This window comes from Nelumbo nucifera, chromosome 4 (assembly GCF_055504915.1).
Source record: "Nelumbo nucifera cultivar China Antique chromosome 4, China Antique-T2T, whole genome shotgun sequence".
Classification (NCBI taxonomy): domain Eukaryota; kingdom Viridiplantae; phylum Streptophyta; class Magnoliopsida; order Proteales; family Nelumbonaceae; genus Nelumbo; species Nelumbo nucifera.
Window position 1 is genome coordinate 12,967,312 of NC_142652.1, and position 25,598 is coordinate 12,992,909.

The 25,598-nt window shown below is 37.3% G+C and overlaps 2 protein-coding genes and 1 pseudogene across 3 annotated transcripts; all 3 read right to left on the bottom strand.

The window, feature by feature from the left end:
• Positions 1–1,094: 1,094 nt before the first annotated feature.
• LOC104608066 (pentatricopeptide repeat-containing protein At5g66520 pseudogene) lies at positions 1,095–4,457 on the bottom strand (annotated as a pseudogene).
• Positions 4,458–5,687: 1,230 nt separating this feature from the next.
• On the bottom strand, positions 5,688–13,744 carry LOC104607941 (LIM domain-containing protein WLIM1-like). 2 transcript variants are annotated; one of them, XM_010273734.3, is made up of 5 exons: positions 13,403–13,744; positions 9,127–9,223; positions 8,985–9,025; positions 8,789–8,878; positions 5,688–6,356 (listed from the first exon to the last, which is right to left on the bottom strand). In XM_010273734.3, the coding sequence occupies exons 1-5, from the start codon at positions 13,538–13,540 to the stop codon at positions 6,171–6,173; spliced, it is 552 nt and encodes a 183-aa protein (XP_010272036.1). In that variant the 5' UTR covers positions 13,541–13,744; the 3' UTR covers positions 5,688–6,170. The 2 variants fall into 2 exon arrangements, with proteins under 2 accessions (XP_010272036.1, XP_088742500.1); XM_088886374.1 differs by lacking the exon at positions 8,789–8,878 and having other exon boundaries at positions 13,403–13,724.
• Positions 13,745–16,201: 2,457 nt separating this feature from the next.
• On the bottom strand, positions 16,202–24,262 carry LOC104607942 (succinate dehydrogenase subunit 7A, mitochondrial-like). The gene is made up of 4 exons (XM_010273735.3): positions 24,087–24,262; positions 23,914–23,982; positions 20,984–21,086; positions 16,202–16,696 (listed from the first exon to the last, which is right to left on the bottom strand). Exons 1-4 carry the CDS (start codon positions 24,138–24,140, stop codon positions 16,614–16,616), a joined length of 309 nt encoding a protein of 102 aa, XP_010272037.1. The 5' UTR covers positions 24,141–24,262; the 3' UTR covers positions 16,202–16,613.
• Positions 24,263–25,598: the final 1,336 nt, after the last annotated feature.

A 25,598-nucleotide genomic window follows, 5' to 3' on the forward strand; every position in this document is an offset into this window, starting at 1 on the left:
CTGAGCTTAATCCATTTAAGTTGATGTTTAAAAAAAAAAAGCATAATTCAGGTTGGTGTCAGGTTCGGGCTGAATCGAGTCATTATAATCGAGCTTGATAGGTTGATCGGGTTTGAAATAATTTGTATATATATTTTTATATATTCATATTTTAATGGATTTTATGATCCAATTTAAGAGTGAAATTAATTGAAAATATTTACAAATTTCATTTATAAAATTATATATGCAAACATATATCCATAATTAGAAAAAAAAAAGAAATTTGGATTGAGTCGGGCCGGGCTTGAATCATACTCAGGCTACTTGAGGCCTCAACCCAAGCTCAACCCCACTTTAGGTCAAGGCGAGTTTTCTGGCCCAAGCTCAGTCCGTAGCTTGAAAATTCAGGCCCAATCCATACAAAAACTCATGTTGGGTCAGTTAGGTACTTAGGTTGGGTTGATCTCAGCTAGACATTGATCTCTGCTATTAGGTCAGGTCTTAAGAGGGAATGGACCGGAAACAGGGTCCAGATCTCCTATGTGTTTGCATGAGCTTTGCTTTTAATTAACCCTGTCTTCTGAAAACAAAAAATGTCAGGTTGGATTGATTCGGTTAGAGTCAGGATTAAAAAATATAAATCCAACTCGCAAGTTGTATCAGATTCGACTCCATAACTAATTCAGCTTTCAGCATGTTAAAATATAGATTCGACTCCATAACTTAATACACGGCGGGGATGTACTGTGGGACATTGTGGGGGCTGATTTAAACTTGAGATATTGTATCTGTTTCATGCATCCAGACGCACATAAATACGCAGATATAGACATGTTTTCCAACTTTTAAAACCTTGAGTAGACATCCCTGATCAGCTGATCCCTCTAATCATTATAAAATAACAATAATAATAAACAAAACATAAAATATCATCATTACCGATCTGCACCAATACCCACACTTCAGATATTGAGCATATTGATATATTAACCATGAATATGGTATTTCTAAACCGTGTATTTTTGTATTTACACTCTGCGTATTTGTATTTATAATCTTTCCAAAGATAGCCTAAGCATCAGCATTTTTAAGTTTGTAGTAGAAAAAATTCTCCTGAGACATAATTAAATATGGTAGTCTCAAAGCATTGTAGGCTTGTCTTCGTACATGTAATAATGCTAAAATCAGTGAATCTTAATCCATTGATTCTAAGTCTAAGAAATAACAACATCCTAGCAAAACAAAGTATAAAAACCGGGCCAACTCAAACCCAACCTGAAAAGATTGAGTTGGATTGGGTTCAACAAGTAATTGGATTAGGCTTGATCTCAACCCGACCTAACCCAGCGCTGCTTGCACATGCACCTCTAGTCATTAAAGGTAGGGAGTCTAGAGACTCTTTATTTATTTGATGGCTAGGTAGAGACTATTTATTCACAATAAGTTTTGCTGGGGTCCTGCAAAATCATCCAGTTATCCCATCCTTCCAATTGTGTGCATTGGATGATTAAAGATCGTTTGACAGTTTTACACTTTTACTTGCATACTCTATAATGAGCCAAACATGTACTGCAGTGTACAATAAGGTAAACAAGACAAAGATAACATGGTCTTTTTCCTCCTGTTTTTTTTCCCTTTCCTTTTTCTTCTTTGGGTGTGTTAAAATTCAAGATAACATCTGTCAGATCTCTTGAGTAATGTAACAAGAGACAAATTATGGGGAGAGACCTCACAACTACAAGGCAATAGTCTATTTATTCAACAAAAAAGGGAGTATATATTCACATAGGTCAGCCAGTCATAAACCAGAAGTAGCCGACTTAACTGTCCCATGATGAGATGGATGCCAGCACCTTGCACCAGTGCATTTTCTTTATGCAAATTTTGAACCGGTAAAGTGCAATTACGTTTAGATGCTTCCAACTAAAACATGCAGTTATTCCTGATTATGCCTGATTTTATTTCCAAATTTTGCTATTTAAGAGCTTTGACCTTCAGAGACAAAAAAAAGTCCTTCCCCAACAGCTAAAGTAGCCATCTCTTGGCTGGAAAAACTTCCCTTCATCTGTAATTTCTTGCACTTGTGTGTATAGATGATCTCCAATCCTACCAAGGATATTCAATTGCAGCTTCATGCATCAGGTGTTCAGCATGATCTGAATCCCTACCAATAATCCTTGCAAGAACATTTTCCTTCTTTGAAAATGTGGAATCGAGATCGATCTCTCATAACAATTTCTCTACCAAAAACCCAGGAAATGGCCTTCATTGCTGAATGGCAATCTTCGCATGTCCTTAGGTTTTTCACTATCTGAATGATGCTCCCTGCCATGGTATTCATCAGCCCAAAGGCAATGGCCAATTTCTCACTATGCCACGACACTGCTTGCTCTTTCTCCTCATCACTCAAATCAAATGAAACTGGCTTAGTGCTGGGAATATATCCACCTTCTGCACTTGCCCTTCTCAAAACTTCCTCCAACTTCTGATGTATCTCTATCCACATTTTCAATCCAGCTACAACCCGGGTTATAATCACTCCTGATTTCACTCATTAGCTTCCTCATTCTATCAACTCTTTCCCATTGACCTAGAGATGAATACAAATTTGACAGAAGGACATGACCACCACCATGACCAATAGGATCCATTTTGGATATGTAATCTATAATTTGTTCCCCAAGACTAGCATTACCGTGGATTCTGCAAGCACTAAGTAGGGCCCTCCAAATAACAATGTCAGGATTCATAGGCATATCTCTGGCAATTTTAAATGCACGCTCCAATTGTCCCGCCCGACCGAGAAGGTCAACCAGACATCCATAGTGCTCAATCGTTGGAGCAATTCCCCACAGGCTTTCCATGCTGTAAAAGATTTTACAGCCCTCATCTATTAGACCTGAATGGCTGCATCCATTTAAAACTCCCAGTAGAGTAATGTTATTAGGTCTGATGCCTTCCCCCAACATTTGAGAGAACATCCTAAGAGCAACCTTACCAAGCCCATGAATCGATAAACCTGAAATCATGCTTGTCCATGTAAGCACGTCTCTTTTAGAAATTCCACTAAAAACTTGGTTGGCACAATCTATCCTTCCACACTTGGCATACATATCAATGAGAGCAGTAGAAATGTTTGAACTCTGTGGCACTCCAGTCTTGTCGATATAAACATGAATCCACTTCCCTTGATCTAAAGCCCCAAGATGAGCACAAGCTGACAAAACAGAGACGAGAACCGCCTCATTAGGCTTCATCTTAGCATCAAACAACATGTCATGGAAATATTTAAGTGCTTCATTATATTTCGCGCCTCCAACAAACCCCGCAATCATAGCAGCCCAAGAAACATCATTCCGTTCAGGCATCCTCGCAAACAATTCACTGGCTGCGCCCATCTCTCCACTCTTTGCATACCCACTCACGAGACTAGTCCATGTGAAGACGTCTCGCTGGGGCATTTCATTGAAGACTTTCTGGGCATCCTCCATTTTCATAAAGGCTGAGTACATATTAACCAATGAATTCCCCACAAACAGATCGGATTCAAAGCCACTCTTTATCACCCGCCCATGAGTGTTTTGTCCCTCCACAGCCGACGGTTGATGGGAACACGACGTAATCACAAAAGTGAAAGTGTAGCTGTCGGGGACTGGCACAATGGGTCCATCGAGCGAGAGCATCCGACGGAAGAGATGAAGTGATTCTTGAGAATTGAGTGTCTTGGAGTAAGCTTGGATCATGAGATTCCATAGGAGAGTAGGTGGTGAAGTAAAAGGATACCGATTGAATAAGACACGAGCGTAGCCGAGGTCGTTGGAGGAGGTATAAGAACGAATTAAGGAGCCAACAAAAGAAATGTCCTGAGAGAAGGCTTGGGTGATGATTTGGGCGTGAGTCTCTTTGAGTTGAGAGAGTGTCGGTCGCTGTTTTAGTTGTCGGAAGAGTGTTGTGCGGTTTGGTTGGAGAAATGAAACTGGATTAGATTCTTTGGAGATGGCGGGAAAGGTAGTTGATGAACAGAAAAGGAGAGGAGTTTGGATGTTGAAGGGCTTTATTCTGAGGAAGCCTTTGGTTTTAAAACAAGAGACTACAAGCATTTACAATTGCAATGGTGAATGGCCAATGGGGGAAAAACGATACACAGTTTTTTGTATGCTTCGAAACTCGATCAGAATAGAAGTGATCAGTCCTTTTATTCCGGGTATCCACTGACCACTCTCTACTCTCTAGTGGTTACAAGCCGAGCCTTTGGTTCGCTGCTTACCACCAAAATTTTGGCCCATTCCTTGTTGAGATTGAGCGTATGTTTGGTTTCTGTGGGAGCTTCATGATAGGCGTTTTTTTAGGTAAATGTATTTATTTGAAAAACGCCCTTTTAACCGTTTTTTGCTTTTTTTTTTTAATTTAGTTGGATGTTTTGTGGGCATTTCAAATAACACTCCATGAAATTGCTTTCCACCTCAAATAAAGTGTGCCACATCAGTATTTAATTTCAAAAAATGCAAACGTTGAGGAAAATATGAATTTAACATTTCCCCAAATGTAATATGCACATAAATCAAAACGTTTCAGTAATAGTGGTTGTGCTAGGTCTGGCTGTTTGTAAAAAACAGTCAGCTGTTTTGGGAGCCTGTTATGAATGACATCTCGTAATGAGTGGATAAAATTATATTTACACTCAATACATTTTTAATTAAAAAGGCAAATGGGGATTTGAATTAGCTAAGGTGTCATGTAGAGGGACTCCCAAAACAGTCCAGGCTGTTTTTTCCAAACAGCCAACAAGATCTGGCGTTCAAGCACCATTATAATGGGTTCTGCATAAAGCGAATTTTTCGGAGGGTGGATAAGTTGTTTACCCACCTGCCAAAAACTTTAATCATCTTCCACCTCCATCTTTACCTGAGTAAGTGGAAATGACACTGCACACTGGCACTGAAATTTACTCGGACAACTCTTGCTCGAGAATTACTTGCCCGATAAACACGTAATCCAGGCAAGGTTGAAAGTAATGGCCCGTATTGGCCGATACGTATCGTATTGAGAGCACCCCCGATATGCCCCTACAGAGGATGTATCGGGGTTCTTACCAGTTCGGGGGTGGAGGAGCCTTAAACCGGCCCCCCTGAACCGTTTGAAAAAAAAGAAAAAAAGACCGATACACCCCTACCAGCATATCAGATGTGTCGATATTTAGAACCTTGAGCCCAGGTACCAAAAAATGAATGAGGCTTCTATATCATCCGAATCCAATCTAAAACCGATAGAAATAGAAAGATTCAAAAGGAGTCCAAATATTAATGGATCCTATTTGATCCCAAATCTGATCCACTTGCAGTTTTGGTCAGGTTTCATTGCCATTATTTTTATTTTTGGGGTAAGATGCCATTTCCATTTACCATTAACAAATAGAAACGCTACGGAATTGGACTTCGTTTTATGTTAAAGGATGGCAACTCTTCGTTCATAAGGTCGTTCATGCTGGTGCAAGTCTTCATAGATTTCTGTATGGACATCTCAAACATATTTGTACTTGTATGTTGTCATTGATAGATCATACTTTTGAGAGGACAAACTGTTGGAATCTGTATTGGTAGCATCTGTACACGTCCTGTGTCTCTGGTAGATCAATCAGAAAGCTTTTTTCTTTTTTAAATACAAGATAAATTTGAAATGAGCAATGTGCATTGATGAGCCAACTGTAGGGTCAAGACGTGAGCTACCGCCAACTAATATGACAACATACAATAAAAACAGGCAGCATTACATCAATGTTAATGGAAGAAGAAAATAAAAGTACCAAGTTTATACTTCATATTTATAGTAATAAAACTCACTGCCAGGGATGACAAAATCCTATTAAAACTCACAAGGCCCAAGTAGGCAAGACCTTCCATTACCACGATTTATTATAAGAATAGAACCTCCTATAATTATTGTTCACTCAAACCTTCACACTCAAAGAATAACAACTGAAGCTCCCGATGTTGAACTTAGACCTGAAAATATAAAACTAGGTCCATACCTCAATTTATATACTTCCATGACTGTTACCAACTCATGTTTACCAAACATTGAATGCGATCTTACAGTGTCACACCCAATGGCTACAATGGGAACATAAACCACTGCACCAACAGAAGAATTTGCAGATTCTGAATCCATCACTCAGATTGTGTTCTCAGTCACCCCTTCATTTGTTCATGCTTATCAAGTTGACTGAAGTTCCCCTTCTCCTTGAAGAGCTGAGAATGGTGGTGCCTACAGTAGATTCTTTGTTCATGAGCAACGTAGTTTGATGGGCTGATCACACATCCCCCATGGCTGCACTTGAAACATGCTCTATGGTATGAGGTGCCATCAACTGCTACCTGAGAGACAATACGAGTTGAAATTTTTTTACCTCCAAAGGAGAAAGAATATTTCATTGGATCAGACAACTAATTAATGATAAGGTCAACTGGAGCCCGAGGTTCCAAAGTCAAATGTTTCACCCACATCTGCAGAGCTTTTCTTTACTAAAAAAACATGCTACACTGAAATAATTCCTTGTTTTCATTTCAAGTTTGTTATGATACAATTATTCTTCAAGAATAAAGGGAAGTCCATTCCTAGGTGAGGATATAATAGCAGGAACAAATTTCTCAAATAACTAGCCAATAGATACAGCAGGAAATAATGTGTATACAATTGGCAGTAAAGAATGGAATTACATCTTTTCAGGTATACTCCACATACCAAATGGCATATGTTTCTAGGATGCCCGTATTGGGTACCACAGTGATGCTTGTAGAATAAATTGCACATGATATAAATAGTATAGATACCACTATGAGGACGTTATCTTGCAGATGGACATTTGTGCAATTATAAAGTGGAAATGGATTATGAATAGAGTGAATGATGGGTACTCAAATGGTGACTAGAAGAGACAAGTCAGACATACGTGTATAATTTCTCACTGTACATGGTTCTTATTTGTACATGCTATTATTGAATCATAAATGCAACATCTAATTGCTTCTCAAAAAAAATGGCTACTTAATACAAGATTTTGAACGTGTTGGATTTCCTAGACAGATCATCAACAAAAATTGTTAAACTAAGTGAAGCCAAGGAGTTGTTGAGAAGAGGTTTTATCTTGCCAGACTTGCTTTGTCCTTTGTGCAATTTGCAAATTGAGTCGTCAAATCACCTGTTCATTCATTGTAATTTCACAACAGTTGTTCGGCAGCATTTTCTCATGGCAATTAATCTGAGCCAGTGCTGGCTAGAGTCAGTCTCCTCCTTGTTATCTTGGTGGAGAGTCCCAGGCATGCTAAAGAAGGAAAACAAGTGTCTGTTATTCCCTCTGCAGTTATGTGGGCTATCTGGTTGGAAAGAAACAATAGGGTCTTTGAGCAGAAAGCCAAGTCTGAGGCTGGGGTAATTAACTTTATAGTGGAAGAGCTTAGGAGTTGGTTGTCTTTGCCTGATGTTTTTAGAGATGTTTTTTGTTCTGGTTCTTTTTTGAGGGTGGACTTTTTTGGGGGGCTCATTCTGGTCTTTCTTGTACAGCTTCTCTTTGTACAGGACCTTATACTGTTTGATATTAATACAATACTTCAATGAAATTGACTTCCATAGAAACTAACCATGCCTCCACTAATTCGATACCATAACTTTCTAAAGTCAACAAATTATGCCAAGATGATAAAATTATTAAGGCAATAGCATTTTAAAAAATGAACCAAATCTTTGTAGACAATTTATTGATGAGTCTACACTTTTAACCAAAAAAGCACATGCAAATAAGCAGGTTCAAACATACAATAAGGTTAAATGTTTTACAATATGATTTTTATGAGCAAGATAATGGATTGTTCTCTGAACTGTAAGACTTATGTGGCCTCTACGGTGTAGAAAGTCTCGTAGGTTGATTGGAGTTCTTGGAGGCAAGAAATATAAACATTTTTAAGGAAGAAGTTTTCTGAGAGATTTGTTAGCAATTACTATATATCAATTAAAACTCTCCAGGGGAGGAAACTTTTCATAGCTTGAAAATATAGTCTCCTAGAAATCAGTCCCCCATTCTTGCCAGTCTAAGCTTGCACAGAGCAACTCTAAACCACCCATAAACTCAGACTGGAAGAAAGGAGAAGACTGAATCCATATGCATGTGAATAGAGATCAAGGGTATGAAGTGGAAATCATCAACAACTCAGCCAACTGAAGACACATGAAGACAAGTTTTGGCAGCATGTATTTGTTCTTAACTCTATAAATGTTTTAGTTTTACAACTGTATGAACTGTTCAAATGTAGGGATAGAAAATTTCCCCATCTCCATTGGGTACCTGGCTTCCCCGACCCCATCAGGTCGGAGATGGAGATTGCCTTGGCAGGGATGGGGAGTGAATTCCCCGCCCCAACCCCGATTAAATATATTAATATATACATATATAACATTATTTGTATTATTTATATCAAAATATATTTAAAATATTTTTTATGTTTTAAAAGTTTCCATTATTTTAAGTAAAACTATTTTTTTAAATCATTTTAATTTAAAAATTTTGGGGATTCGGGTCCCCGACAAAGAACCCATCTCCATTGGGGATCGGGAATGGAGGGTCACTTTTAACCCCGGTGGGGATTGGGGTCGGAGATGGGGAATATGGTCCCCGCCCTGTTGCCATTCCTATTCAAATGGATTGATATAATAGGGAAGATCTTTGGGGTTTAAAGGAACATTTAACATGGAGTTCATAAAACTTTTTCCCGGATGGTCTAGCCCAAAAAAAGGGAAAAAGGATGGAGTGTACCTTCTCAATTGGGTAGACTGTTTTCTTACAAGCAACACATTTCTCTTGAGTTCCAGAAAACAAACTCGAAACCTTGCTGTTGGCATTACCCTGTAGATTATCCATGGTAAAAGAAATTTACTATGACAAATAGTAATGTCACAATAGAGCATGCATGGGGATAGAAAAATATTTCCCAACTTGACATTGTGAGTACCTGATCAGAAGATCTGTCTGTTCTGGCAACTTTTGGAGCACCTAGAATAAAATTGAAAAAGGAACATAAGAAGAGTTCATATTAGTGAGAAACGAGCATAGGAGAAGGATATGGCAGAAGCCAGTTGTCGACTGGTAGTCACCTTCAAAGCTTTTATCCAAACTTCCAGTCATCTTAAAGAGTTGGTCAAAGTGAGGTTTGCAATACAAAACACCCTCAAAGGAAGAATAGTTACTAAGCTGGAAAAAAGAACACCATTCACCAATAGATGAAGTGAGAAACAACAAATAAAGTACATGCACATTGCACAGAAATGCTGAAACATAATATAAGATGAAGTGCAATAGATGTTAATAAACCATCCATCAGTGTCAGATGTAGGATTTGGGAATCTGGGAATCATCAGTACATCAAACAACATAGGACACTAGCATCTTACATGAGTGTCACAAAAATCAGAAGAGCTAGGCATGCTATAAACATAATGCAAGGACACTCATTTCGTATGAAATAGTGTAATTGAAGAAGATTGCAGACATTACTAGAAAACTAGAGTCATTGCAAATAAGTACTCTCTCTTGATCATCAGATCATTGAAAAAAGGAATCTTTATCAGAAAAAGGTATCCTGCATCTCATTCTTACTAAACAGCCAATAGGAAAAAGATTCTTATTGTAGTGAGAAAATGTAAAGTTAGTGCAGAAACTTAGAAAATTTAATCAATGAAGTAATAGTTAGGCTATTGGACAAAATTTTACTAAGCCAACTTGAGAAATCTTGAAATTTTCTATTAATACTTTATGAGGTAAAGATCCTTTTTTTTTTGGAAAAAGGTAAAGTAATTTTATTCAGAGAAAAAGCAGATTACAACAAGACTCAGGCCAACTAGATCTTCCTGGGCCCAAAACAGATTACAAGAACATCCATGATTTAGTACAAAGTAGGAGAGAAACATTCTGACTTTTTTTAAACTCCTCATTCACCGACACCCAGGAGCAAATCTTCCCCACCACTTTCTGCACAATCTCATCTGGACTTTTTGATTGATTACAGAAAATTCTATTGTTTCTTTCCATCCAAATGGACCAAAGAACAGCCTGCGGAATAGTATTCCAAACAAGCCTGCCTTTCTTGCTAAGACCCTCCAATCTCCAACTCATAAACAGCTCCTTCACAGACTTAGGCATAGCCCAACACACCTCTAGTTTCTTGAAGAAATGTCCCCAGATTGAAAAGGAAACCGGACAGTGAATGCACAAATGATCTATAGATTCAGCACCCATGCCGCATAAAACACAGGAGGGATCAAGAATCTGAACACCCCTTCTCTCCAAGTTGACCCTAGTTAAACATTTATTCAAAACCATTGTCCAAACCAGGAAGTTAACCTTAGAGGGACAGATGGGGTTCCAAATCTGCCTATCTGGGAAGTTCTCCAGACCTGAGCTGCACATCTTAAGGAAAAGGGATTTAACTGTGAAGCTACCATCTGCATTCCACTTCCAAGTCCATTCATCTTCCATACTCGTGACAATTCTCTGATTTTGAATCCGCCCCAACAGACCTACATACTCCTCCACTTCCCAGTCTAGCAAATTCCTCCTACATAGGGGAGTTCAAGTAAAGGAGCCCCAAAAGGTACTAATGTTATCAGCAACTGAAGAATCTTGATTCACTGCAATTTGGAACAGCCGGGGAAAAGCATCAGCCAAGGGACCTTCCTCACACCAGGAATCCTTCCAAAACTTAATTCTATCCCCTTTTCCAACTTTAAACTGGACCCCGTTCATGAAAAGAGTACTGAACTTAGAAATACCAGCCCAGAGAGAGCTACCCCCAAATGAAAGGGGATCAAGAGTTTTCCATTTAACTTTGCAAATTTACCCAAATATAACAGCTAATATCATCAACTTAGAAGACTATAACCATCCAAAATTAACTCAAAAATCATGAAACAATTATTTAGGCTTTGAATAATAAAAGGAATTGTTAAGGTGCACCGCTTAAAATTACAGATGGCATTCCTGCTTTTGTTGATTCATGTGCTTCAGTTCTGGTTCACGATCTTACCAAGTCTTTTAAGTTACATTTGTCCATCAACTCAAAGATGACTCGTATGGATAATGAGAAGATAACATTATATTATTTCATGGTAGTGATGCAATGAACTAGTGACACAAACAATGCATATTTCAAAGCTCTATCATGCCAAATACACACAATCACAGATTTAAGACAACAGTGGGAACTACAATTATTTTTATTCCTCCGTGATCCTTTTTAAAATTAATTATCCATAATATCCTAATTAGTTCCACTAATTTTAATCCTTTTCTTCCTGTCAGATTTCTCAAACAATATTAGTAGGCAGATCAGCTTGGGCAGTAATTCCTTTGGCAATAATCTGGGCTACATGGAAGGAATGAAATTCTCGGCTTTTTGACAATAAAAACTCAGTGGAATTGTAATTAATTCAGCTTTTAGCTTGATTAGGGACTAGCTCTGCACTGGCAATATTTACAGCAGAGAGTTCTGCCGTTCTTTTTTGTCTATAGACTTTTTTGAATCTCCTTAAGTGGTTCTTTAATATAATACATTACCTTACCTTTTTCAAAAACAAATATGTTTAATATACTTATTCAAATTCAGAAAACAGGACGTCTAGTCATTTTGGTTGATTGGCCTCTACTGGGAAACCAAGGGCTTAATATTCCTACTTTATATTCTAGACAAATATCACCATTCTAAAATTTTTTTGATGAATTTTTGGTGGTGATTAATCAGAACTTGCTCCTACCAAGGCAACTAGTTCAATTTTTCTGTTATTTCACAAAGGCAACCAATTCTAGAACAGTTTTACATGGACACAGATGTGGGAATCAGAACCTGACACATATCTGGGAGCCTAACTTGCCAAGACAAAAGAAAAGCAAGGACCATGGACACATCTATAGAAAAGTATAAACTATTAAAATAGTCCATATGTAATTAAGTTTTAACATTATAAAAAAGTTTAAAAGATTATCTTTCTTAATAACATTTTGCAGGAAAAATGGCATTAATTGTATACATTAGCTGATCATTTATGTTGAATAAGCAAAGAGAAAAAGAAATATGTTGCATAGGAGTGTCCTTTGAGAATCCAAGGAGTGCCAAAATCTGATGCTTGTCTGGCAATGACACTTCATCTATTTAGGAGGTTCCATGCAATATTGCTTTAGAATGATTAATTGAAACTAGTTCTTTATTTTCTTTCAAATGCTTGCTAGATGCTTCTTGACCAAGTTTATGCTTGTTTCTTCTACTCATCTTTTGATCAATATTTGTTTCTTCTACTCATGGTATCAAAATAAATTCAGAGAACTCATTAGTAAATACGATAAATATGCTTCCCAGGTTCCATGGTCAGATTATGTATAAGTTTTTATTTCCAAGTCCCATAAAGACTTATTCTGAGCTTAGCTCAGATGCATAAACTTGCTCACTTCAGCAAGCTGATTGTGCCTACATTTTGACAAGAAAAACCATCCAGATGTTTAAGAAGTTTGTGCTAGAAGCAATTTTATGGGGATTAACATGTCCCTATAGCCTATATTGAATACCTGGTGAAGTTGTATGTTATGATGATTGTTTGACTTAATACAAATACCATCAAGCAATAGAGAGAAACACATCGGAAGTTACAGGAAGCTATTGACAACCATGATTTTTAGGGGACCTATCCAATCGTCCAATATCATGTCTTAGTATCTCTATCAAAACCCTGTAATTACAAAGCAACAAGTCCCTTAGTTAGCGTAGGAGGGTACATCCTGAAAGTACTAAACTTAAATCGATCTTCATGTCCAAGAAATGGTCTAAAGGATATACATCATAAGAGAAGCCAACCCTTACCAAAACAAGAGAAAACATCGGGAAAAACAAAGCCAATTCCAGATGTGAAAAGAAAAGTTAGAAAACGTGTAGATCATAAAACAGAACAAACAAATCCAATATTTGATCTTCAAATAAATAAAAAAAAAAAGTCCATACGAGGGAAGACAAGGAAAGATCATCAGCAACATCATGAATTTGAACAAAAGAGGAAAAAAGAGTTTGTAGAAATTAGAATTTATTAGTCAATTGCAGGAAAAAATAAAGACAAGGAAAAAGAAACTCCACAAACAAAGCAATGGGCATACTGCAAACAGAAACCATTAAGTATGGTCATCAGCATCATTATAAAAGGAGAAACACAGACGATAACAGCAAATAGAACAGGAAAACAGGAAAAAACTTGACAGGGGACTACTACGTGCTTTTAGATATATAACCACAACACTAAGTATCATAGATAATGGAATTTAGTAGATATGCAGGGAAGCATAAAAATCAAATAGATAAATGGAAGAAAAAGAAGAAGAAGAAAGTTAAAACACCTTGAGGGTACCCTTGCAGTGGTGGCATCGGAAACAAGCCTTGTGATAGACCTTGTTATCAGCTGTGAGCTGCTCTACCAAGTAAACTGTCTTCTCACAAGCCTTACATTTCTGAGTTGTCCCTGCAAAAGTCGCCATTTCTCCCTGTTTTTCCTTCTCTGAATCAGATAGAAAGACCCAGATAGGTTGTCAACCAGATTGAAGGATTTTTGAACGATAAAAAGAAAGGAATCGAGAAACCCAATAGGAAAGTGTTGTAGGAGGTCTCTCTCTCCTCCCTCTCTTAATCCAGCTCAGACATTCAAGAAATACCGGCAGTATTCGGAATTATATAAAAATATTTGATTGTTATCTAACCGCCACTGTTAATAAATAAGACAGCATGTGACGAAAGAAGTTACATACAAGCAAATTATGCGTTAGCTGTTTTATCGGCAGAAAACAAAAAGAAACAATAAAGGCGTGGACTCCAGTAGGGGAAGCTTACACGTTGTAGAACAGGAACGGTCCAATTTGCTTCCACACATCACCATCTCTGCTTAAGTCATACAAAGACAGCTCATAACTGCTGGTTTCGGTGGATGAACAAAATCATCGAAGCTTTCGTTTTTTGAGTTGTGGAAGGCCACTCAATACTTGTTATTCTTAATACTTTACTGGGGAAAGAATCCAAAGCACATTGCTGTGAACCACCATGCATGGCATAGACTGTCTGTAAAGTTAATTAGCCTCCAATGTGATGGTCCACCATAGATGTGCTTTCATTTTTATATTTTGAGTTTGTTTTTCGCTTTTTAGCATAGATTTGATCACAGGGAAAGCCGAAGCAGATTTGAAAATTGTCTTGAGAGAGAGAGACAGACAGAAAACAAAAAAAGAGCATTAAAGCTAGTTAGGTGGGCGTACGCGCACTATGTTTACCCTTTCGGCAGAATTTTTTTGGCTGGGGGTCGTTTAGGGGATTCTTTTCTTTTTTTGTCACAGATCACAGCTCATCACCTTTTGCCACTCGATTCTCAGTTCTGTTTGTTTTTCCTCACCCTGGACCTGCGTGGTGGACAGCAAGACAGCAAGTGCCCTGCCAGTTCAATCTCCGCCAAGTGTCAATTGAGCTCAGGATTGCAATTGACTCGAACCGGTTTCTCAAGTGGATTGAGAAAATGGTCAGCGGAACATCTACTCAATGAGCATCAGTCTTCTATTGTTGTAGTGAATACGATCAATGCAACTTAATGGGTGTTTGGCACTCGAGTGTTTTACAAGTGGGTTGGATTTATAAGTATCTTTTAATTTATTTTTTTAAATACAAAAAAAAATGAGCTGTAGGTCGATTGAACATTTAAAGTGATTTAACTTAATATTATAATAAATTTATAATGACAACTATATAACATCTCAGAAAAGAAGTAGATTTTTTTTAATTTTAATGTGCCATGTCTGCAAGGCAATTCAAGATCAGCAAAGTAATTCAAGAAACTCAATTTGACAATTCAAGAAATCCCTCTTTCCCCAATTTCAAAATCATTTTTCTGAAAAAACAAGATTTTCAAATACAATTTTCTTGTCGATTCCATTTAATTACTAGTGTAGCATGAATGACACATCAACAAAAATGAAATACTTGTAAAATACTCGAATGCCAAACACCCACTTAGTTCGTGGATTAATGGCCCACGATTTGAAAGGACTGAGTTGTCATGATAAGGGTACTGGGATAACATGCCATACACTGTTCACATGATTTTTCATCAAAGCGTCTTATACTCTATTGGTTTTTGCTAGTTTCTTAATAATTAATTTAAGTCTACCCGAATCAAACATGCCGAGCAAACAGCGCTGGCTACCGTTATAATAACCAGCATAGATCGGGTCATGAGCCAGGTGAATGGGCCATATCAACCAATTATTGAACTCTAGACCGAGCCAAAAAGAAAAACACAGTGGGAAATGTGGCAAGAAGTACTTGAATATCATTATCAGCTCTCCCGAGTCACCATCCAACCCAGAGTAAAATGAAAATAGCGTATATCAACTCGTGTAGATTTGCGATTCTTTTCGTCGTGCATTTGATGAGACTGAGTGGAATCCCACCAAAAAAATAGGTTAGACGGTTAGACCCAGTCGTTTGACTCGGATGCTACCAGAATGTTCTGGTTCGTCTATACGAACTACAGTTTTATATTCTATGATCAAACCTGCTCCTCACAGAGCGCGCCTCACGCCGGTCTCACTGCACGTTTATCCGTAAATCTGAAGCATCTCCGTATTCGAAAATATTTATTTATGGAAAGAAGTTCCCGATGCACGGATTAAACGTTTCATGTGATCGGTGTGAGGCGCGCTCCGTGAGGAGCAGATCGGAACTCAATTTTAGAACCATTGTTAACTGTTTTATATTAATACAATAACGCAGAGTTAAAGGACAACAGAGGCTGGTCATCGGTGACACGCGGATCCTGTAGGCGACTCATTTTCTATCTAAACTAAAACAAGAGGGCCACCCCATCTTTGAAATTGTGATCCTATTCCAAGTTTCCACTTTCCAGCCCTTGATTGGGTGAATCACGTTTCGTCGCCGAAAGCGAACTGATCCGTGATCAACGGATGATAGCGTTCTGATCTAAGTATTAAAAAATTAAAGAATTTAATAAAGGTCAACAGTCAAAAAGGAAAAAATAAATAAATTGCAGACGTTTAGTAGTTGGGACGGTCAAAGTATGAACCCCTCGAGCAGTCCGGCTTGGCGGCTTGATGAGCAGCAGCCAACCGGCAATCGCAAGGTATGTAATCCCACTAAAGAGAGAATGCTGGCTTCATTTTATAAAATGAAAACAAAATCCATACAATCCCTACACCATGAGTCCATGACCCATCAACATTCAGCACAACTGCACAAATAGGGATGCAATACTACAACTCCACTCTACGCATCGCAAGGGCATTTTCATCATCAATCGCTTGAGGCGAATCAATACACTATGTTAAATTTGTTTTCAGACATTTCCACACAACTCCAAAGTCAACAAAAACATACTTTCTAAGGATACTGCTTTCTAAGTTTAATTCAACTAAATGAAGCTAACGAGTTTGCTCCTACTTAGTCAGACAGCTTGAAACTACAGCTTAATAACACTCCTGGAAAACCTTCACTAGGAGATGGTGATTTTACCAAAATGAAAACATGATTTCTTACAAGGGAATATCTTGTTTATCATGCTCCCTCGCTTGTCGCACGTGCCTGTTTCCGATCTTCTTCCCGCATTACTGCTTTCACATAAATTTCATAACAACAGCCTAAAAAAAATAGGGAATATAAGAATCACTTTAGAAACCTATTGGTCGAAATCAAGAAATTTAGGGGGGAGAGGGGGACTTGATATATTGGATACTTCTGGTTCTGTAGATTGATGGTCAACAGAAGCACGTCACAACCATCGGAAATTCAGAATGATAAATATCGATATAGGTCAGTTTTTGCAGCTTTGGTTCTTTTCTGGAGCAAATAAAAGCACTGCATTATACAACCAGAAGAATGATCCGCACGCTTTTTTCCCCTTCTTTTTTATAATTTCAGAAGCTTTTCCCCATTTCTTTTTTTTTTTTTAACTTCCAGCAACTTGGGGGTGCTTCAGGAGTAGGAGGGCAACAAAGCTATCGCATGTTTTCCAGCATTTCATTCCATGGTGATAATGTAATAATGCATGTACCACCAACAACGAACAGTTGCAAATGAAGTAAAATAAAGTGAGCTAATAAGTGATAATATGTAAATTTCATAATTATAAAGGATCAAAATCATGGCACACCATATTGCCTAAACAGTGAAATATGCAGGTATGATCTTCAATTCTTCATTCTGATTTAGAATGCACTTAGCTGGGTGTGAACACAAAGCACAGTCATGCTCTGCATTGAAATCATGACCTGACTAGTAGTTTTAGTCTTAGGCTCCTAGTCCTAGCTTGATGAGAAAAGTAAGGCTTAGTTTGGAAAGAGTACAAATATATACAAAATATAAGGTTTCGCACTCTACATATTTGTATTTGTACCCTTCCAAACTGAGCCTAAGGCTGTGTTTAGTTGCAGTACAAATTTATTTGTACTAGTATAAATGCATGGGAGTGCAAATGTAAAAAATGCAAATTCTTGTTTAATTTTGTTTTAGATTTTACCTTATTCTGCTTCATGTCTTAATTTACTTCATTTGTACTGTAATCAAACAAAATAAGCTAAAATTTGAAACAAAAATAGGTCAGAATTTACATTCAAATCATTTGCACTGCCATGATTTTGCATTGGTGCAAATTTATTTGCATTGCAACCAGACAACCAAATCTCAAATGTGTCACAAGTATGGCATCATAAAATGATATGGAGTACCAAATTCTGTAGACATAACAGTTACCACTAGATAAAGCACATAAATGACCAGTTCCCCATAATATTGATTAATAAGTTAATATTTTTATATTCTGAAAAGAAGATGAAAAATGATGAGACACCAGAAAGGGGGAAAATGCCAAGCACACAACTTTGCAAGCAAGAATAATGTACTTTTCCCAAAAAGCCTCATTTTTGCTCCTGAAAGTACATATAAATTAGATGTCCTATTCCTCCAAATTTACAGGTTGTACTTGGATTAGGGTGTATCTGTCTTAGTAGCACTGGAATTGTCAACTCTGTGCATCTCTGGATTCGATTGTTTAGGTCAATTTCCTGGTGCAGTTGCAACCAGTATAACAGGAATTTAAATCCAATTCCACCCTATCTCTGTGTGTGTGTGTGAGAGAGAGAGAGTAATGTTGCTATATTTTACCTCAAACTAATCCCAATAAACTCTTCAATGAACCACCATCATCCCCCAAACATTCCCCCAGATATAGCAAAGAACATTGGGGGATACAGCAGACTGTGGCATTTATTTCAACTAGTGCTATGACCCTTTATTCTTCTTAATATAAAAGATTTTTATTAAAAATAAATAAAAAATGAGATCCCCCCTTCCTCTTCTTCCTCCTGACCCCCCCCCCTCTTAAGGAGGCTTACGCCTCCTTGTGTTTGGGAGGCTTACACCTCTTACGTTCTGAACTACGCCTCACGCCTCTAGGTAGTGGAAAGCCTCATGTCACACCCCCGCGTTTTAAAACATTCACTTGACTATAAGAGTTAAGTGGGTGAGAAGAACTGCCAACAACTTGGCAGATGGTCTAGCTATGCAAGGGGTACACAGAACTCAATTGTAATATCTGAGTGGGGTCAGCTTTTCCATAGCTGTGCTTTTATTCTCTTTTCACAACCTCTTGTTGTACTCATGCCTATTTTTTATTAATGAAATCATTTCTGTGTTTCTGATAAAAAAAAAAAAGCTTGAGAGGTGCAATTCTGTGGGACTGTGGTGTGAAAGGAATGCTGACTTTTTGAGGAAATTCACAAATCAGTCGAAGAAGTTAGAGCTCACTCTAATCAGGGTGGCACATTGGGTGCTGGTGACAGAGGAAAAGGAGTTTTAAGGGGATGGCAAACAGTAGTGGGTTTCCAAGTGAGCAAACAGCTAACTTTGCTGGTCCGGCCTCCTGCAGCAGGTTTAAGCAAGTTCAATTTTGATGGGTGTTACCTTGGGAATCCAGGACATTCAGGAGTAGGGGGTGCTGTGAGAGACCACAATGGTAATATCAGTTTTACAGGCCCAGCAGGACAGCTTAACTCTTTAAGGGCAGAATTGCTTGTGTTAACTCAAGGCTTGAAACTAATACAGCAGCAGGGGTGGAGAGATGTGGTTGTGGAAGGGGACCATAAAACTGTAATATGTTGGATGAAAGCACAAGATCACCTACCCTGAGAATTTAGGCAGTTGGTGAGGGGGGCAGTAACAAGTGGGATTTCAGTGAATGCCTCATTCGATTGGGTTCCTAGGTTTGCAAATGTGTTGGCAGATTCCTTAGCAAGAGCAGGGGTGGGGAAAGAGTTTTTAGTTTGGGGCTACCCAGGCCCAGGTTGTAATTTGTAATTCTTTGTTGTTGGGTGTTGTTTTATAGTGGTGATTATACTCCTTTGTAATTTGTTTTTGCTCTGCTGCTCTATTTTGAGCAACTGGATTTTTGAAATATATTCAGTTACTTACCAAAAAAAGCAGGATTCATATAGCCAACCCCATGTGGTTGGGATAAAGCTTAGATGATGATGATGATGACAATCCTTATATCTACCCCAGTCCAAGTAATTGATGTGTGGGTGTCCAACTAGAGGCTTCAAATGTTACCATGCATAAAATAATCAAGAAGAATTTGAAGAATAACTAAAAAAGTTATCTTACATTTTTATCTTTTCTTTTTTTTTTTTTTAGGGGGGGGGGGGTCATTTTGGAGGTGGGGATCATGATACCCAAACAACCGATCATCTTATGTGTGCTGCTTTTAGGTATATATTTCTCCCATAGCAGGCTAAAGAGCTCAGGAACCTATTAAATTCATCTTGTTCTCACTATTGCAGGGTAAATCCTGAACCTTCCAGTTAAGTTCTTATTTAGAATTGTACCAGTTGTTGGAGCAGCAATGTCATACTTCTTCTATAGGTAAAGATGTTGTAATGAGGTTCCACGAATGCAGTTAGTATTACAATCAGAGATAACCAAATGACTACTAACTGGTAACATGTCTGTTGTGAATAGCAATTATAATCATGCTCAATGCACTTGAATAGCTATAACATTTGATCAATATCAAACCTTACACTTTGAGTTCTCTGTCACAGTGGTAATTTTTCCACCTATAGAAAGAAGCAAAATTGCCACACGATCTTCTCTTATAAAAGTAATATTTGACCGAATTAAATGACAAAGGATATCCATGTATACCATGAAACGGATCCCTTTTAGTTTTAAGTAAAATTTCAACACTGTGAAATGGTTCATTTCTGTTGTTAAGAAAAAACACAAATGAGTTGATTTCCTTGAAAGCCCAAAAATAACAGTTCTTATTCTTTAATATGTATTGCTAACCAGAAATGGCTCCATTCAGATTGTGGACTTTTGCTCGTACAAGCAAAAGAATAAGGATGCTAAGGATGAAAAAAGTTAACATTTTTACCAAGAACCAATCCAAATGATGTTTGGTTATAGGAGCTTTGAATGCAGGTATGGAATCTCAAGTAGCAAAGGCAAAGAATTATAATAAAGCAAAACTACATGCATTGAATACTAAGTTTATCATTTTAAACATTACACATAAAAAAAGGTCATTAACCAATTTAGAATATTATCACTTATGATTGCCCTTAAAATGCATTATTGAATTTGATTAACTTGTCAACCAATTTGGAATGTTAATAAAATCATCAGGCAATTTTTTAAAATTACCTCAGGAACAAAAACTATAACAACAACCAACTCTAGGACTATCACAGAAGTACATCTTGCAGATAAACCTATTTTTCTTTCTTTGTTCACCCCCTTCTTATTTGATTGTTGCAAAAATTAACAGTAAATCAATTTTTAATTAATAATAATAATCACTTATTAAATATGGAAAGGATATTAACCCCTGTAAACAGAAAATCCAATTTATAATGAGGGAAATGGCATACCAGCAACGACAACAATAGTGAGCACATCCCCAATTCGTTTGAGTCTCCAAACACTCTTCTTATGTGATTTGAACCACTTTAATGCAGGATCTTCTTTCAAGAGCTGTAATGTGAAATAATTGGCCTTTTTCAATACAGAAGTACATGACAACTAAGAAATCTCAGATGTTGCCTACAAATCCATTTAGTTGTTCTAGAAAGGGGGTGGTCAAGACTCAAGACAGTTAAATGGAAAAATGGTTCCTCAAAAGAAAATGATTGGTAACAAGATGAAAAATAATTTCTGTTCAAGGAAAAAAAAACAAGATGGAAGAGAACTTATTAAGAACAACAGGATAGGAAGGAAATATACTATGACAATGTTTCCCTTTTGCAGTTGGTTAATAATTGTATACTCTTAGCAGGATAAAACAGATGGAAAATGACTTAGAAGCTAGATTCAGCTGGGTTTGAAGGTCAGCCAACAGCTTAGTTGATGTTGACTAGGCAAGAGGCAGGAAGGAGACTGTGTAGTGTGTACTAGGGTTTGGTCCCTCCAAGGGGGGTGAATGTAGTACATAACATTTAAACAATTTGTAATTATATATAAATGGGGGGCAGCAAGTGTATTTCAAAATAGGGGTTACTTTGTTACTGATAAAAAAGAAAACATAGTTGTATTCCAAAATAGGTCATCTTCTCAAGACGCCATATTAAGCAGAGTGATAGGGATGATTCATTCTTGGTTGGTCATTAGAAAGGAGTTTAGGGAGGTTCCTCATAAGTTTCTTTTTTTTTTTGATTCATTGTATAGATAGATCTATATATGGTTTAAGTGTATGAGCCAGTACAATCCCTTGATGTACAGGAGCTGAACTGCACACCTCTTTTCTTTTTAACATACTAATTCAATACATACTTTACCTTTTCAAAAGAAAAGAAAGAACAAGGTACAAATACTAGAAGAGGGGAAAAATAAAGAACCCTAGGTTACATCAATCAACTTCCTCATATGCTCCAATGTAGCACAGACACTTTAGTCCGGTAGTATAGTGGAACCACAATGTAATAATATATTCATAATTTCTATCAGATGGCATCACGTGCATGAATAATTTATTAAAGAGGAAGGAATGGAGGGAAAAAGATATAATCATCAAACCCCAATAACAAGGCACAATACAAAATTCTTACAAGATGGCAACCGCCCTCCAAAAAAAAAGGTTTGAATCGTTTGATTATAACCAAGTGGCAATAAGCAAATGATTCTAGTAAGGCTAGCATCCATATACCCAATATTTGCTCCTCCCAACCCCCCATTGATAAAGGGATCCATGTGAACAAGATAATCAGATTAGAGATTGGAGGTAACTTCTCTGATGTAATGGACCAACTGCAAATGCCCTCTGATTCCTCTCACATTCATTCCATGATAACCTGTTAACCCCCTCCACTTCCACTCAATAAAAATCACAAGTAATATATCAGTCTAAGACCATGAACCCGGGCAAATAACCAAGCCAGCTATTCTGGAAAAATCTCTTTCAATCTTTCACTACCCTTTCTAAAAAAGGTAACTCCTTCAGATGGTCCTTTAACAGTTTTAAGGTATATCTCATGGCCATCAAGATAGGCCAACCACTGTAAGTGAAAATTTACATATCTCTCCACCAGTTTTTGCCATGTTGTTGCCACATAGATGCACTTAACCATATCAGCAACCACTTGAGAATTGAAATTCCCTTGCTCCCCAATCTATCAAAAAAAAAATTCCCTTGCTCCCCAAGATGCACTGAACTGTCTCTCTGGATACTCTACAGGGCATTTCTCTAAGCCAACAAAGATGTTAGCAGAGAGAAAAAAGTTACAATAAAAGAAATTTCTTAGCTCTATTCTTTTATGAATTTAATATAATATAAGAAATAAATTAACACAACAAGTTTACAGTTAGTGCCTTCTATTTCACACAGTATAATAGATTGGATCATAATCCTTTTACAATTCTAGAGTAGAGAGGAACACATTAATTAAATCACATACAATATAATAACAAAATTAAATAAATAAACAGCAACATCGCCACTATCAACCAATCACTAGATAAGAAATGGTGGCATCATCAGTGTCATCAATGATTAAATTCTTAAGGCTCAGTTTGGAAAGAGTACAGATACAAAGTGTACAGTGCAAATGCATACAACATAATATAAAATATAAGGTTTTGTACTCTACATATTTGCATTTGTACTCCTTCCAAACTGAGCCTAAGCAAAAATGTGATGCATCAAACAGAACTTTTTCCCCCGTTTTGGAAAGAATGGTTATTATGAAGACTTGAAAAAAATGACACGATAGATATAAAACCATATTGCTTTAACAGACATATTTGAAATACAAAGCAGTGATAGTGAATAAGAGAGCTTTGAGAAAAAAAAATGATAGCACAAGTTGGAGATCTGTAAAAAGTGTCGCACTAGCGTTTCTTCAAGCTGACGCCAATCTATTTACAACAGATCATTTTACCAAGCAAAGTAAAAAAGCTAATTAGACCTCCTGCAGAATTGGTTCGGGATAAATACTTTTGATATAACGAAAAGGAACTCAGAAACGGAACCATCGTCTTCCAAGCGATTTTCCAGTGCCTCCTATAAGAAAATTTTGTTTTGTTTCTTGTAAGAAGGGATTTCCATTTAATGTTCGTGATTTATGGTCTATTACTGCTAAGTTTTACGGTTTCATACGCCACGATAATAGTCATGATCACACCAATACAACGAAAACCAATATATAGTTGGCAGCAACATGGTCCAATATCCTGAATGCGTCAGATAAAAGTCATTTAAATTTTAAAATAGAGAATGAAAACCAGAGCAAGCCGATCAAATCAATCAAATAACTAACTGAGTTAAATTGGAAAACAAAAAGGGAGAGAAGAGATGAGAAATACTCACAGCTTTCTCGCGAGCTCCTGGTTCTATGTGCATAGAACGGCGTGCAAAAGCAAATTGATTCTCCGTCTTCTGCTCGATACAGACATATAAAATCAATTAGAGAGAGAGAGAGAGACTGCGTGTGTGCATAATCTTGAAAAATAATGGTTCAATAAAGAAAGACAAGAAAACACCTCAATATTTGACTGAAAGCGTGAAAACATAGTGGTTTTGTTCAAGAACGCCATCACTGTAATATCAGAGCTTGAGAGAGGAGGATCGCAAGGATGAGAGGCCTTTCAGTTGTCAGCGGCGACAGTAGCAGCAGCGAAGCCGAATGGCTCCCCCCGTCCCCATCATCGATGATTATATTTTGGGAAATTTTCTTAAGCCATCCTTATGGTTTAGCTAATTTACTAGTTATACCCTTCTGTTTAACTATCTCTAGACCCTTACCGCCTTCGTTAAATCGTTATAAAAAGAATAAAATGTCTATTTTACCCTAAGTCAATTAATCACATAAAAGATAAAATTGCCCTAAGTCAATTATCACCATCGCGTGCAACGGTGAAAAATAGTTTCCTGTACATTTTTATGGTAAAAACGTTATTCATTATTTTTTCACATTTTTACATCGCCCGCAACTGTTGCGTTTGTTTCATGTGAAATGAGAAGAAAACAAGGTTTTGTGACTTTTGTCTCTTAGGGTCAAGCATGCATGGAATCATAAATTTTTCAGTTACCTCTTTATAATAAAATAAGGGTAAAATACAAAAACCTCTTCTAAATTTTTAAAAAGTTCGACAAAAACTTTCCTTCCATTATTAATCCGGACAAAAAATGTTAGACTAAAATTAATTTATATACATTTTACCTATCATAAATTAGTTTATATACATTTTTACTAAACTAACTCGGTACACAAGCTTTCTCTTCCTTGAAGTAAAATGCAAACAGTGATTTCCACGCGATAGAGTGAGTTTCTCATGGGTGGGTGAAGATGAGGATAACGAGAACTCTAAGAAAGTCACAGGGATTGAAATAGAGAGTTGTGACCGATCTGATTAGATTTCTTCTACCTTAAGCCAGCCCAATACCAGAACAATCAAAGCATTTCTTGGGCCAACCACCAATAAAATGGCAAAGGGAATGTTGTGGTGGTTGTTCTCTATCATTGAGTTCCGGAGACGAATTTAAGGAGCTTCGTTGTGAAGGGTTGAGAAGGAAATCAGAGGAGACAAACCCAAACTCCATACGAAAGGAATCCTTAAGTGTAGGGGCGGGTTCCTATGTAAATTTTTCCCTCCCCCCACTCTCTGCCTCAGCGGTTGGCTCCCCTATGGATCCATTTATACTTCATTTAGGTTTTGACCCCCCTTATAAAAATTTCCTGACTCAAATGAGATTTGTTGTATTGGAATGGAAAAATCCTTAGCTTTCAGGTTCATCGAGGGAGAGAACACAGGTATGCCTTGGGAATCCTCGACTTGGTCACCAAACTTCTCTTTATTTAGTATAATCCTGTTGTAGAGAGCCAGGGAACAAAGAAAAAATGAAAGAAAAAAAAAGGAAAAAAGATGATCGTGAATAGGTTATTTTTTCTACATGTGACCATTCCTCTTGAATCCATAAGATGATCAAGTTTTATTAAATCATTTGAGGGCAGTTCCATTCAATGCCCAGAAAAAAAATGGTAGAGCATGGGC

Excerpts from the sequence above, each read along its gene's own strand:
- LOC104607942 (XM_010273735.3), bottom strand. The coding sequence starts at position 24,140 with ATGGCGTTCTTGAACAAAACCACTATGTTTTCACGCTTTCAGTCAAAT. Across the intron at positions 21,087-23,913 it reads CAGGAGCTCGCGAGAAAGCT|CTCTTGAAAGAAGATCCTGC; the intron begins GTGAGTATTTCT and ends TTCACATTACAG. Across the intron at positions 16,697-20,983 it reads CACTATTGTTGTCGTTGCTG|GCTGTTGTTATGAAATTTAT; the intron begins GTATGCCATTTC and ends TATTTTTTTTAG.
- LOC104607941 (XM_010273734.3), bottom strand. The coding sequence starts at position 13,540 with ATGGCGACTTTTGCAGGGACAACTCAGAAATGTAAGGCTTGTGAGAAG. Across the intron at positions 9,026-9,126 it reads TTTGGATAAAAGCTTTGAAG|GTGCTCCAAAAGTTGCCAGA; the intron begins GTGACTACCAGT and ends ATTTTATTCTAG. Across the intron at positions 8,879-8,984 it reads CAGACAGATCTTCTGATCAG|GGTAATGCCAACAGCAAGGT; the intron begins GTACTCACAATG and ends GATAATCTACAG.